Here is a 13,575-nt window from a genome sequence, read left to right as displayed (position 1 = left end):
ATTATTACTTTGGTAAACACTTGAGAAAATGTCACTCTGACTACCTTTTAATGATTTGGTTCTGAAATCACAAAATGAATCCTTATCTCTGACCAGACATTACCAAGTATGTATCTCTGGATTAAGCAGAAGCAGAGTAAAAGAGTTTCACCGATCAAAAATTCATCCTCCTAATGGAACAAACAACTGAAAGACAGAAACAAAAACTCCCAAATACCTGCCATCCTGAGGGAAAACAAAAGGGATCATAGCCATATGTAAATTTCTAGCAGTGTGAACAATTTTATCCACAAAGCAGAGAAGTCAGCACATACAAAGCCCTACAAAGGTGTCCAGGAACATAACAGTTCTCTTACCATTATCTTGTGAGGGAGCAAATATATTGCTTTGAAATCCACTGTTACAGAATAGATTATAGACTATATATACCTCATAGAAGGGAGTATAACCTGCAGTTAAGGGTTTCAAATGTAGCACGTTAAATTTATTCTCTAAAAAAAACCAACAAATCTTACGTTCATTTTTACGCTCTTACCCCCAAAACACACATAAATTCAATCTTCCCAGATGCAGTATCATCATAGCATTACCAACACTGGAATCCTTTGGATAAGTTACATTATAAAGTTGTTTTAATTACCTTTTTGTTGTCACTTTTCCTTGAGTCTTTCTTGTCATGTGAATAAGTCAATTAGATTTTGCAAATTAAAGTGATTGTAAAATCCAAGTAGGAGTATTGGCATTAAACGGAGCAGTTACTACTGTATGTGTAAAACCTACCATGGCTACAGCCCATAGAATGACTGTTGGCAAAAATGGCCTGAGCTTCAAAATTACGAACATTTCACCGTTGGTGTTTCCCTTAACTTACTCTGAAGAATTCTTTTGTTGACCCTGAATCCAATGTTCCATAGGCAATTTCTGTTTGTTTGGCCAGGTCTTCCGCACTTTCTATGGGGGAGACCATTCGCTCTACCGTCAGGAAAGCAGCGAGGTTAGCGGTATAAGATGATATAATGATGAGCGTGAAGAACCACCAGACACCTCCAACAATCCGACCTGAGAGGGATCTGAACATGGAGAAGATAATGCACATTTTCCTTTCTCTAACCAACATAGAGAAATAAAAGAAATACCATCGATTCCCAATGTACGTTGAAAGCAACAACCGCAAATATTGTTTCATTTTCTGTCTACTCAAGAATGATTCTAGCCTTCAGTACAATCTGATGCCCTTCATGGCATAGTGAATTTAGAAATGCCACTGGCAAGATGGAAAACGTTTCCTTTTTACTGTTTAGTCAACAGAAACATGGGACTTAATGCATTTCCTTCAGGTACAGAAAAGGAACATGCACTTAAATCCAGTGATACCCTCCTCCCTTTACATTTTAGCATCTCTGGAATTAGGATGCAGCCTACAGGCCAGGAGATAAAACACAGTCATGTGCTTTAATGGGCAGCATTATTTCTCTCTCCATGGTACTTAAAATAGCAATACGTCTTAACACTGGGAGAGGTCTTAGATTTGACACAATCTGATCAATACCCTTATGACAGAACCTGTGATTACCTTCAGTCAGAGCCCAGCCAGGGTGGGTGGGGCATGTGCCAAAGTGGCACCTGCCATTGGCTGGGCCAGATGATGCCTCAGACTGGTCTCAGAGGGACTGCAGTCGAGGGCTATTTTGTTAGTTTGAGATTTCCTTTCTGATAATTTCATTTGTGAGCGTTACTGATCTGAGTGGAGGATGGGCTATGTCCTAACGCATCTTCACTTTCCGGTGTAAAAATGTTCCCTCTGCCACTGCCAACATGAGACCTGAGCGTGTGACCTGTCAAGGGACAGCAGGATGGCATTAAAAACCGACGCTAACCTTCCAGAAAAAAAGTTCTCTCCTCACCCTTTCCCTGCTATCAGAGATGTGTGGGTGATGTGGATGCAGAGGAAAAGCGGGGATGGAATGAATTAAAAATCCAGGTCATTTTCATAATTGATATCACTCAGTGGGACCATCAAACTATTTAAAATTCCTGGGACAAATTGTCTTTAAACAATTTTGTAAAGTAAGAAACAAATTTTCATATTTTCCATGACATTTCTAGCCTTAAAATTCTCCCTTTTTTATCAGTATTGTATTAGTCGCACTTGTTGGTTTTAATTTGGCATTTGCTTCATCCTGGTTTTCAAATCCATTACTTGATTTACTTTGCTTTCTTTTCATTCCATTAATTCAGAGTTATTGACTCAGATGCATATGTCAGTGGAATTTAAACACATTTATAGTTTTCCTGGGTCTTAAGGAACATCAAGTGACTTGTGGCTAAAATGTCTCCTTTTGAGAAAGCATACATTTCTTTTTTTAAAAATTTTTGTTTTCAACGTTTATTTATTTTTGGGACAGAGAGAGACAGAGCATGAACGGGGGAGGGGCAGAGAGAGAGGGAGACACAGAATCGGAAACAGGCTCCAGGCTCTGAGCCATCAGCCCAGAGCCCGACGCGGGGCTCGAACTCCCGGACCGCGAGATCGTGACCTGGCTGAAGTCGGACGCTTAACCGACTGCGCCACCCAGGCGCCCCTTTCTTTTAAAATTTTTTTTTCAACGTTTATTTATTTTTGGGACAGAGAGAGACAGAGCATGAACGGGGGAGGGGCAGAGAGAGAGGGAGACACAGAATCGGAAACAGGCTCCAGGCTCCGAGCCATCAGCCCAGAGCCTGACGCGGGTCTCGAACTCACGGACCGCGAGATCGTGACCTGGCTGAAGTCGGACGCTTAACCGACTGCGCCACCCAGGCGCCCCGAGAAAGCATACATTTCTTAAAAAAAAAATCTGTATATTTGCGATGATGATATAAGTCACTATTTAAATTCAATTCTTAGCTTCTCCGACTTTCTGCTGTTTTTTTTTTCCTACAGGAGAAATTTGGTATTTTTCTTGTAACGGGAGATTAGCTGCATTTTTGGCAAACATAACTGAAAATGTCTTAGTGGCATCCAAAGGAAGTGAGGCATGAATCCAGAGATATTGAAAAACATCTCTATTAAACTAACACAGCACATAGCTGAACTCTGCCCACGGCTTGTATTGTTAGATAGAACAATGTATACCTGCTACCCACCATCCTGACTCAGGTTTTCGGTAACTATGTGGCAGAAATCTCCTGTAAGGTGCATGGGATGTAAATCAAGTTCGAAATTAATTAAAAAAAAAAAGTGAACAACAGCCATAGTAACAAAGACATTTGATTTTGAAAAGGAGACAAAATGGAAATGAATTCCTGTTCTTACAGTTGAGATTTTTGTCTCCATCTGTCAAACCAGTGAAGGAGATAATACCGCAGTGCTTTTTGAGGGTTCTCACGGGTAGCATGTTACTTTTCCATCGGGAAATTTCATCTTTATGAGGTTTCCACATTTGGCGCTAAGTTGGAGAAATTGGCCATGAATATACTTAGATTAATTTGGGAACTGCAAGTTTTTTTGTATGTTTCAAGTAAAGCTCTGCTTCCGGGACAAGAACCTGGATAGAGATGTTCTGCACGACACGAAGGATTACTGGGGAATCGGTGAGGAACTGAGGTTTTCAGACTCACCTGGGTGAAATGTCACATCCTTGCTGCATGAAGGCACCCAGGGAAAACCAGAGGCTGTTAAAGATGCCAAACTCATTGGGAGGCTGGTCGCTGGGTCCTTCCTTTCCATCCTCCGGCTCTTCTGTGTGCCACTCGTACGGACTGAACCTGCTAACTAGGAATAAGACCACGCTGACACCAATGTAGGCAAAGACTATGCACATCCAAATCTCATAGGCCAGAGGATCCAAGAAGGAAAACACTCCTGGTTTGGATTTCTGAGGCTTTTTGATCATGATAGATATGCCCAAACTCATGAAGGGCTTAGAGAAGTCAATGACCTCCTCTCGGACCAAAGTGATTGTCAGAGGGGCGATAGCAATCTCTGCTTTCTAAAAGAGAAAAGACACATGAAAACACATAGGTTAATGCATCTTGTGAAGCTTTAAGGATGTGGGCTGGGGCAGAGGGGGAGCCCTAATTGCCTTTCCTTATGGCTGAATTTCTTGGCCAGAGTTGCTACGTTGCAGCCTTTTCTGTTTCCTTTGGAATGGTGCCACGGACTCATTACTTGGCCATGCCTTAATATTATGAATTGCAAATTTCAAACAGTCTTTCTTTTTTTTATCCCTTTCCAGTTGTAACAAACCTATCATACTGTCTGTGTTTGTGGGAAAGAAGAAACCCGTTGTTTGATGACATTTTCCAATCCAGTGCGCACACAAAAATCTGGAAATTGGCATTTATTTCTTACTATGCCCATACGGTGATTTTTTTCTACTTCCAATTTCTAACACAGCTTTTGGAAAACAGTGGATTCAATTCTCAGATATTATGATCGTTAAGACACCAGCTTCCATTTTTGTTCTGAGCGATTTTTCTGAGCCCGTTTTCCATATCTCTACAATGAGGACACTTTCCTGTTTGCCTCGCTGTATTACTGTGATTATCCATTACAAAAATGAATAAAATACTAGTGAGCACTTATTGAGGGATTATGTACCTGACATCGAACTAAATATTTAAAGGGCATCTCATTTAACATTCATGGTAATCCGGCTTATCACTGTTTTCTAGACGATGGAACTGGGACTCAGGTGAATTCTACACGTCATGGCAGTTCTGGGATTGGGGCTTGTGTTTCCTTGTAAATCATGCCATCTCTCAAGCTGATGAAATAAAGTGTCATGAGAAAACTGTAAGATGTTACATGATCTACACTGTGAAAACAAAGAGTATCTGATTGTTCGTTTGGAAAGGAAAATATTTGGCATTAAAGTGGAATCTGGGACGTTGCTCAAGCACTTGCGCTCTTACACAGAGGCTGCCTCACTCCCGTATACTCTCAGGTCGCTGGTTCACCCGACGGCCAGCAGCTTGATACGGGGGCATCTGGAGGGCTGCGGTGGGCACTGCACTGCAGTCATGATGCTGCCGGCTGGGCGAGTGAGGGTTCACCAGCAGTGCCTTCTAGGGGAACGAACTTAGCTTCCGTCATAAACGCCCACACACACAGAAGTCAGATTCACTACTGGGAGGTGTTTATTTCTGCAATCTTATTACTTGTATAACTCTCATTATACAAGTGATATATAAACTAGCCATAGGAAAATTAGTATCTAAACACAGAATCCCCAAATTAAGGAAAGTTACCTCCACTCTTACCTAGTCTTATTTTTTTCTTAATATATGCCCTGCTAGACATGGTTTGATGAAGAATATTTTTCTTATTTTACAATGGGGTAATATAAAACACTTTGTTTTTTAAAAAAAAATTTAATATTTATTTTTGAGAGAGAGAGACAGACAGACAGACACAAAGAATCTGAAGCAGGCTCCAGGCTCTGAGCCGTCAGCACAGAGCCTGATGCGGGGCTTGAACTCACTAACCTTTAGATCATGACCTGAGCTGAAATCGGAACGTAACCGACTGAGCCACCCAGGTGCCCCATAAAACACTATTTTATGATTCTTTTACTCAGAAGGAAAGGATGAACGCTTTTCATTTTATCTTACATATTAAAAATTAGTTAATGACTGCTAGTATTTTATCATATGAAAATAACAAAATTTACTCAATCTACTTATTATTTTAAGAGTTGTTTGTACTGTTTCCAGGTTTACACGGCTTAAAACTTTGATGAATTATGTGAACATCTTTGAAGAAAAACCCTAGAAGATACCTTAATTGTTTAAGATGGATTTCGAGAAGTGGGCTTGCTGGTCTAAATGGCACCCTTCTTTGTAACGGTCATGATGTATTTTGTGCAACTTTTCTCCAGGAAGACCATGCAAATTTCTACTGTCACCAACATTGTGTGACAGCTTCTGCAGCTATGGATGGTGGACAGCCCATGTGTGTCTTTATTCTCATTTATCTTTGTCAATTTGCTCTATAGAAAATTAGATCTCTTTGTATTCAGTTTATTTTTGTAAAACAAATAGCTACATTGGCTTTTTAAATATCATAACCTGTTATAATCTGCCTGTATTTTCCATACGGTGAATTCATTTTTTACTAATTTGTAAGCACTTTCAAATATATTCAAAATATTAACTTTTATTTTCCACATATGTTGCAAATATTCTCCCTACTCAGCATCTGTTTTCATTATATAATTTAGATCAAGGTACTTCATTGCAATATATGTATTAAATTTTTTGTAGCCCATAAAAGTATCTTTTTGTGTCTTTAGCCTTTGGTTTCATGCTTAGAAAAATTCTTGTCATATCAGGGGATCCCCGCGAGGCTCAGTCGGTTCAACATCTGACTCTTGATTTAAGCTCAGGTCATGATCTCCTGGTTTCTGAGTCCAAGCCCTGCGTTGAGAGTCTTGTTAGATCTCTCTCTCTCTCTCTCTCTGCCCCTCCCCTACTCAGACTTTCTCTCTCTCTCTCAAAATAAACATTTTGAGTATAATTCTTCTCATATCGTATGATCAGTGTCCATCATACGTGTTTTAGTCTTGCCCCCACAATTCCTCTAAGCTCTATTTGGTAGCATACCTGATGACATCCTACAAAATCGTTAGTTTTTTAAGTGGCTGTTCTGCTGTTGCAACAGGAATATGTGGCCACGACATCCTTACACCGATCTGAAACACCACTCGTGTAACTCGTTCTGCGTAACGTTCTTACGAAATGTTTTACTTATGCAAGTGACCCTGAATGAGTTAACTCTACAAAAGGAAAGCAACACGGAGAGAAACAAGGGGGCCCTCCTGCATGTGAAAGTAGATGTGAGGGAGGCCAGACCTGGGATGTCCGATGAGGGTACTTGTGACGTCTGCAAGAGGATAGTGAACAGAGGAGACAGACCTGGGCTTTGTCTGCTACCCCTGGAGATGGTCCATAACCTTTCGGCGATTCCCGGAAGGAAGTAGGCAAAGGGTCTCCTGCAAGCGCTGCATGATACCGGGGTTTTCTAGGGTCTCTGGGACAAGGCTCATGAACTGGCATGTCACCACACAGCACAGGTAATCCTGGTGCCGGCCGGCCATGGAATATGCCTGGAAGAACATTCCCGTGGATTCAACTCCATGCACACGAGTCTGGCAGGACCCAGCAGAAGGGCCACAGAGGACCACGGAATGGACTCGCTGGGCGCACAGGTTGCCACAGGGGGAGAGCACCTGCCAGGAGCGGGGAGATCTGCGCTTGGGGCCACCTCCTGGTGGTGCACTGAGGCCGCACATGAGTGCTCCACAGGACACTTATTCCTGACAAGTCCATCACAAAGTGTGCAGAGAACATGACAACAACAACAACAACAACAACAACAACAACGGGTTCAAGGTGAATCCTTTTGCTTGTCTAAGGAGCTTTGGTAGCTAGGACAGAATGGGTGTTTCACCCCGGGCCCCGGAACCTGGACGTCTGTTGTACGTGTTCGCAGTAAGAAAGTAAAATAACTCAGAGGCAAGTGCAGACTTTCCAGACACCTGGATGCATACTGACTCCACAGAAAGTGTACGAGACACATGGGAGAAGATTCCTTTTGGGAAAAGCTCAAGTGGCAGAGAAGAGACAATTTAAACCCTGGAGGATTAACTGATGAGTGAACATGATGAGAACTGATAACCACTAGGTTATCTTCTCTTTCTCTTTGACACCTGCTTGACCTTGGGACTTTCCGTTACTGTGGTGTGTACCACGGATACAACTTTTCGTTACCTATGCTACTCTCTAAATATCGCTCATTTTTGCTACTTGAACCGTATGGTCAGAGCCCTCGCAAAGGGGTGAGCCTGGGTTGCCCAGTGGGTAGGGGCTCCGCGGAAGAGAGAAGTAACAAATGCTCTAGAAAGAAACCTAAGCTTGTTACGCCATCCATGACTAATTGGTGATCCAAGTAGGATTTTTTGAGATGAAATACCCAATAGTGATCTCTGAAGGAAATGAATTCTTGTAGCTCTAACAACCTGAATAATGTTTATATTTAAAATCTACTTATTGTATCAAAAGTTAAAAATATTACCAACCGTCTAAAAAATTACCAAGGAACACCTGGTTTAGGGATCCTTTTTCTTTCGAGCTTGAAGCTCACTATCAAACCGCTGATGAGCCCTGTGGTAAAATACTTTTTGATTCTTTAAAACTGCCAATTTTTTTCACCTTCACTTAGGGCACCTCACTGGTCAATAGTTCTTATAAATGGATATAAAACTAACTGATTGCTCTTTAATGCCAAACAATTTCCTCTTCTGCTGAGGGGACAGCCACAGGCCTGGACTGGTTGCAGAAAGTTGGTCGCTGCATGGTGTGACGTGCAGGGTGCAGAATCGTGACTAGTGGATTGCAGTTCAGGCTTGGGAACGGGGCCCCTCAATAGACCTCGGTTATGTCCTCAATCGTGCCATCATTATTCTTGTCTAGGGAAGGATGGCTCTCATGCAATTATCTCAAAGTCATCTTGTGAGGGTGAATCAGACAGGGTGTGCTCTGAAGGAGAAGTCTGTGAAATATGAATTGTCTTCTAGGAAATTTCTGAGTACACCTCAGGTGGCCACAGCTTGCTGCGAGCTCTCGGGTTGGTTTCTGGACTTTGGTAGGATCACGCATCACCAGCACTTGGTAACCACTGGTTTCATTTCGATCCTTTGCAGGGACAGCTGAAGAAACTGATCTTGTTCTGAGTAAGGCAGGAATGTCTACACAGAGTATGCCCTTGGCGATAAACTGTGTGTACTTCATATATGGTGAACTCACAGGGAAGGGCTCCCTCCACCTGTTTTCACATGAGGCCCGCTATGAAGTATGTTCTAGCTTTTTTTGTTTTGCTACATCGAAAAAAATGATGCCACTGCACAAAGTTTAAATTTACTATGTTCAGCAGGACTGTGAATATTTTATAGATGCTAAAGTAATTTCATGATTGCTTCACCAAATTACATAAAAGATATTTACCAGTAAGTACAAGCAATGGGGATACAGAGAACTACTTAAAATAAGGTCTTAGTTTATGCTGTTGAAGGAAATCTTTCCCTTCAATCACCAAGTAACATAAATAAAAGATTTGTTGTGCGGTTCTTAAAACATCATAGCTATGATAGAACAACATCAGGCAAGAGAATAATCATCACAGGTACTGAAGTCACCACTTTTTTTTTTTAAATAGGACATCATATTCTAAATTTTTTATCTTTCTAGATTTTGAAGTTATGAGGTATTAACTTCTCTCATTATTTGGGAATGGCACCATAACGAACTAGAGAAACGTCTGAACATCGTATATGCCTCTCTGAATGTTAACTGCAAATTTAAAAACAGTAATAGGTCTTTAGAAACAGATATGTGCCCGGGCGGGGAAAAAAAAAAGTTTCAGGTTTATGTAAGTAAATTCTTCAGTAAGTTGATTTGCTTACCCCATAAACAAGTTCTCCTACCATCCCATTCCAGATTTTTGTGTCTGCGTCCCTCGCTCCATATTTTCCATCAGGGACAATGGCAATTTTATACTTGATACCAATATGTTTTGCAATTTCAGATGCCAAATCTACACAGTATCCTTCATACTTGTCATTTCCTTCAAACATTTCGTGATTTTTCTTGTACATAACATATGGGGATTCCTATAATGAGAGAAGTAGAACTGTAAAGGGGGAAAATAATAAAACATAGCAAAGTCTTAAACTTTTCAACCGCAGAAGTTGACAAAATGACTGTATTTAGTATTAGTACACACATTGGTTTTGTGTGGCGAGAAATCAGTAATAAAGGATGAATAGAGAAATATGCTTACAAGTATATTCGATGGCTTTATATTGGATACTGAAAGTGAAATCTTTAAAACAGTTTTCTACTGAGTGACTGTTAAATATCTAGCACTGTGACAGGAAAAATAAACATTAATAATTGTCGAGACAGGCATAAACTGTCATCTTTGGCAATGGGATTAGTATTCTAAAATATCTCATGAAGTTAGAGACCATTTAGTAGTTAGTCAAGGTCACAGGTCTCCATATTCTGCATCTGGTTTAGGCCACATTCAACTGTGACCTCCTTTGGGAAAAGAGCTAGATGATTTTTCTTTGCTATCTAGCATTTTGCTGGATGCCTCTCTCAGAGCAGGTGCTAGCGAGTTCAGTGAAGAAATGAATTAAGAGCTTAAAAAATTTATATACTTATTTGCATTAAATCACCTTTCCTAACATTGTCCAATAATTTTGCTTTCATTAGAGTTTAATTAGGGTCGTGTGGTCCATGAAATTTTATTCTATTCTAAAATATGTCTCCGATGAAAACTAGTAATTCCCCACCCCCCAATATGACAATCACGCCCTTCAAGTCATATTCCCATTTAGTTTTTGAAGCAAGTAAGAAAACAGGATGAAGAATGACTGTGAAAACCCTTATAATATGAAAAAGTTTACTGGTGGCTAATAATAGTAGACAGTTTTCAATTCACACACACACACACACCCCTAAACCAAATGATTTGAAGGCCATGAACTAGAGAGATAAACTAACAAACACCTGATTTTATAAATGAAGACTAAAGCCACCAAAAGACAGGTGTGGTGAACATAGCTGAGGTGTGCTGGTCACACCTCAGATTTTTTAGACTTTTTAGCCATATGCAGACAAGAAGTGACTGCTTTTGGCCACAATGTCACGGAAATCATGGATTTATAACATTGTACTGTAACAGTCACGGAGTAGTTTTCACACAACTCTTTTCTTCTCCCTCAGCCAGCGTGTTAACTAGCAAAGTTGAATGTGGCTCTTGTGACTCTGCGATAGATGGTATTTCACCTTGCATAACATGGCAGTTTCTATACTACTTCTGATTTTTAAGGACTTTGCAAACTTGGAAACTACTTTTGAAAATTTAATAAAAATGTAAATGACATGGTCCGTAATTTTCTCTCAGAGATGCCCTAAGTAACTCTCCTGTGGGCAATTGTCTAGGCTTCGTCCTTGAATACTACTGCCTTATGTTGACATAGTCAAGGGACCCAGAAATCTCCCGCCTCTTTGTAATTAATGAATAATTTAACACTGGACTTGGGTGAAGAAACTTTCTCTACCTATAAAATTAAGGCAACTAATTGTCTCTTCTTTAGATAGATGAAAACGGTTTGGTAGCTTACAGAAAACATTCTCCTGTATAATTTAATTAAATTATAAATGTGGTTATGAAAATTGGTGAGTTGTTGCAGAGCAGTGTTAATTTCTAAGAGAGTTTATAAAATATTGGTAGCTACAAGGAGCTAATACTTTCCTTTTTTTTTTCTTGTGACAGCTAATTAAAACATGGGAGAATATGTAGAGAAAATCAAGAATTACACATTTATAAAATACACCTGAAATTGCTTCATGGTTACCACTTATAACTTTTAGTAGAACACACTTAAGAGTTTTCAAAAGTTGTACCGCTATGGCTCCCATGTGGTGCTAAGGTTGAAGTTCAATTCTAAAGTGTCTGCAATACTTGAACACTTAAGTATTTTAGCCTTCATATACATATATGACCGTATCAGTTCATGTGCACATGATTCTCTAGCTGGTAATCACATCTGTGCTGCTAAATTCCCTCTACATTATATAGTGAGCAAGTTGCTTTAGGAAAAGCTGTGTTTCTACTGTGTACTCAAACATTTATTAAGCACCCACTGCGTGCCAGGCAGTGGGAACGAGGAGGGCAAAAATAAATAAAATATTCCTCTTGTCCTCTTGTGATTAAGATTGTAATTCTTTGTAAAAAGGTGGTGGAGGACAATGATAAAATATAGTCGTGAACGGGGCGCCTGGGTGGCTCAGTCGGTTAAGCATCTGACTTCAGCTCAGGTCATGATCTCACAGTTTCTGAGTTCGAGCCCCGCATCAGGCTCTGTGCTGACAGCTCAGAGCCTGGAGCCTTCTTGGATTCTGTGTCTCATTTTCTCTCTGCCCCTCCCCCACTTGTGCTCTGTCTCTCTCTGTCTCTCAAAAATAAATAAAAATGTAAAAAAAATATATATATATAGTTGCGAAAAATATTAGTAGCTCCGACTTACTTAGTACATGCGAAGAAATAACGCGAAGTTCTTTAACTGTACCTTTCATTTACTTTTCACATTGATATTTTGAGACAGGCACTTCCCACTTCTCAGGCAGAGAATTTGAGGCTCAGAGAGGGTAAGCAAATCATTCCATTTCACAGAAGTAGCAGAAGTGGGATCTGAATCTCTATTTTGAAGTATATGGAAATTGTTGAAGTATATGGAAATTGTTGAAGCTCTTCCTCAAGGTGTGTGCAGCTACTTGAGATTTGTGATTTAACTAAAGAGGGGACAGGTGTAAGTAAGGATGTGGATTTCTGTACTGTGAGTGAATGAAATACTTTATATGAAATTATAAGTACACAGTGTAGATAAAACCTCTCCTTATCTCCTCCTATTGTCTGGTACGTATAAGGCACTCAATACATCTGAAGATTTCCTGGTGGAATTGTGCCCCCTAAACAGGAGTATCAGGGCAAAGTAATTATATTAGAATTCCTGATTCAGGTCTTCAAAAGGAAAGTGACTATTAAGTGCTAGGCTATCTCTTCTGAAACACACACGTGCAAATCTAAGTAAAAAAATACCTAGCTTTCTTTTTTCTTTTTTCAGTTCCCTTTTTGGACAGAACGGGCCTGTCAGGGTCTTTGAGCTCCTGCCAAACAAGCCAACAAAGACTGGAAGACCTTCAGCGTACTGAAGATGTTGACTAGAGATTTAGCGAGACTTTTTGCACAGGTAGGGGCACGCACAGGTACTGAGATTCAGGTGTGCGGTGCTCCAGTGTGAGAGAAACAAGATGATCACCCTCAGGAAGGTGGGAGAACAGGTGGAGAGAAAAGCGAGGCTTTTCTTGAACAAAAGATCTCCCGGTTGCTCAGCTCAACCCAGCTTCTTTGCGAGGGTCTCATTTTGCTTTTCTTTCATATTAAGTCCACATGAGTAGCAGATCTTCAACACTCTCCCAACCTCGTCCTTTGCACCAACCCAATCTGACAATTTGCCCACATGTAGCCCTTCTACCCTGCATACTTGCGGAGGATTTAATACAAGGTTTTGGGGGCTACTATGCCTGAAGAAAACACCAAATCTTCTCAATAGAAAAGAAAATAGAGTCCTGGCTAGTCATTAAGGGGGATTTGTGGGGCGTCTTTGATATGCAGCCTTATGGAGTCCCGGGTATTGAACTGTGAATACAAACGGAAAGGTCAGACAAGCAGAATATAACCACTTAGTTCTGCCTTAAGAGTATAACCTTCCATCTTTATTATCAACTACTGTGCTCTTTGGGACAGTAATTCCTCAGAAGTTATTTTAAATGCATTACTTCTTAGTGATTATGAGTTTATGACTACAATTTCCATAATGGGTAGTGTTCTACATCTGCTCTGCTATTTCAGGAAAGAAATCAATCCCTGTCTAAAACTGCTACATCAGGGCTTGCTTATGAAAATGTTTGTGTAAATGAATTAAGATGATTTTCAATCGATAAAGTATTTTCCTACTGAGAAAA

The 13,575-nt window shown here is 40.3% G+C and overlaps 1 protein-coding gene across 2 annotated transcripts in view; it reads right to left on the bottom strand.

The window, feature by feature from the left end:
• Positions 1–13,575, bottom strand: part of GRIA4 (glutamate ionotropic receptor AMPA type subunit 4) — a 398,973-nt gene that overhangs the window by 44,604 nt on the left and 340,794 nt on the right. For both annotated transcript variants that reach the window (XM_047071078.1, XM_047071079.1), the window contains exons 10-12: positions 9,444–9,650; positions 3,601–3,971; positions 872–1,070 (exon numbers count right to left, since the gene is read on the bottom strand). In XM_047071078.1, the coding sequence (XP_046927034.1) occupies positions 872–1,070; positions 3,601–3,971; positions 9,444–9,650 (777 nt within the window). The remainder of the gene's footprint in view (positions 1–871; positions 1,071–3,600; positions 3,972–9,443; positions 9,651–13,575) is intronic.

Source organism: Lynx rufus, unplaced genomic scaffold, assembly GCF_022079265.1.
Source record: "Lynx rufus isolate CCGP_SWC_20201006 ecotype Redwood Valley unplaced genomic scaffold, mLynRuf1.p SCAF_9, whole genome shotgun sequence".
NCBI lineage: Eukaryota > Metazoa > Chordata > Mammalia > Carnivora > Felidae > Lynx > Lynx rufus.
Note: the sequence above shows the minus strand (reverse complement) of the source record. Positions and strands in the feature narration are given on the sequence as shown.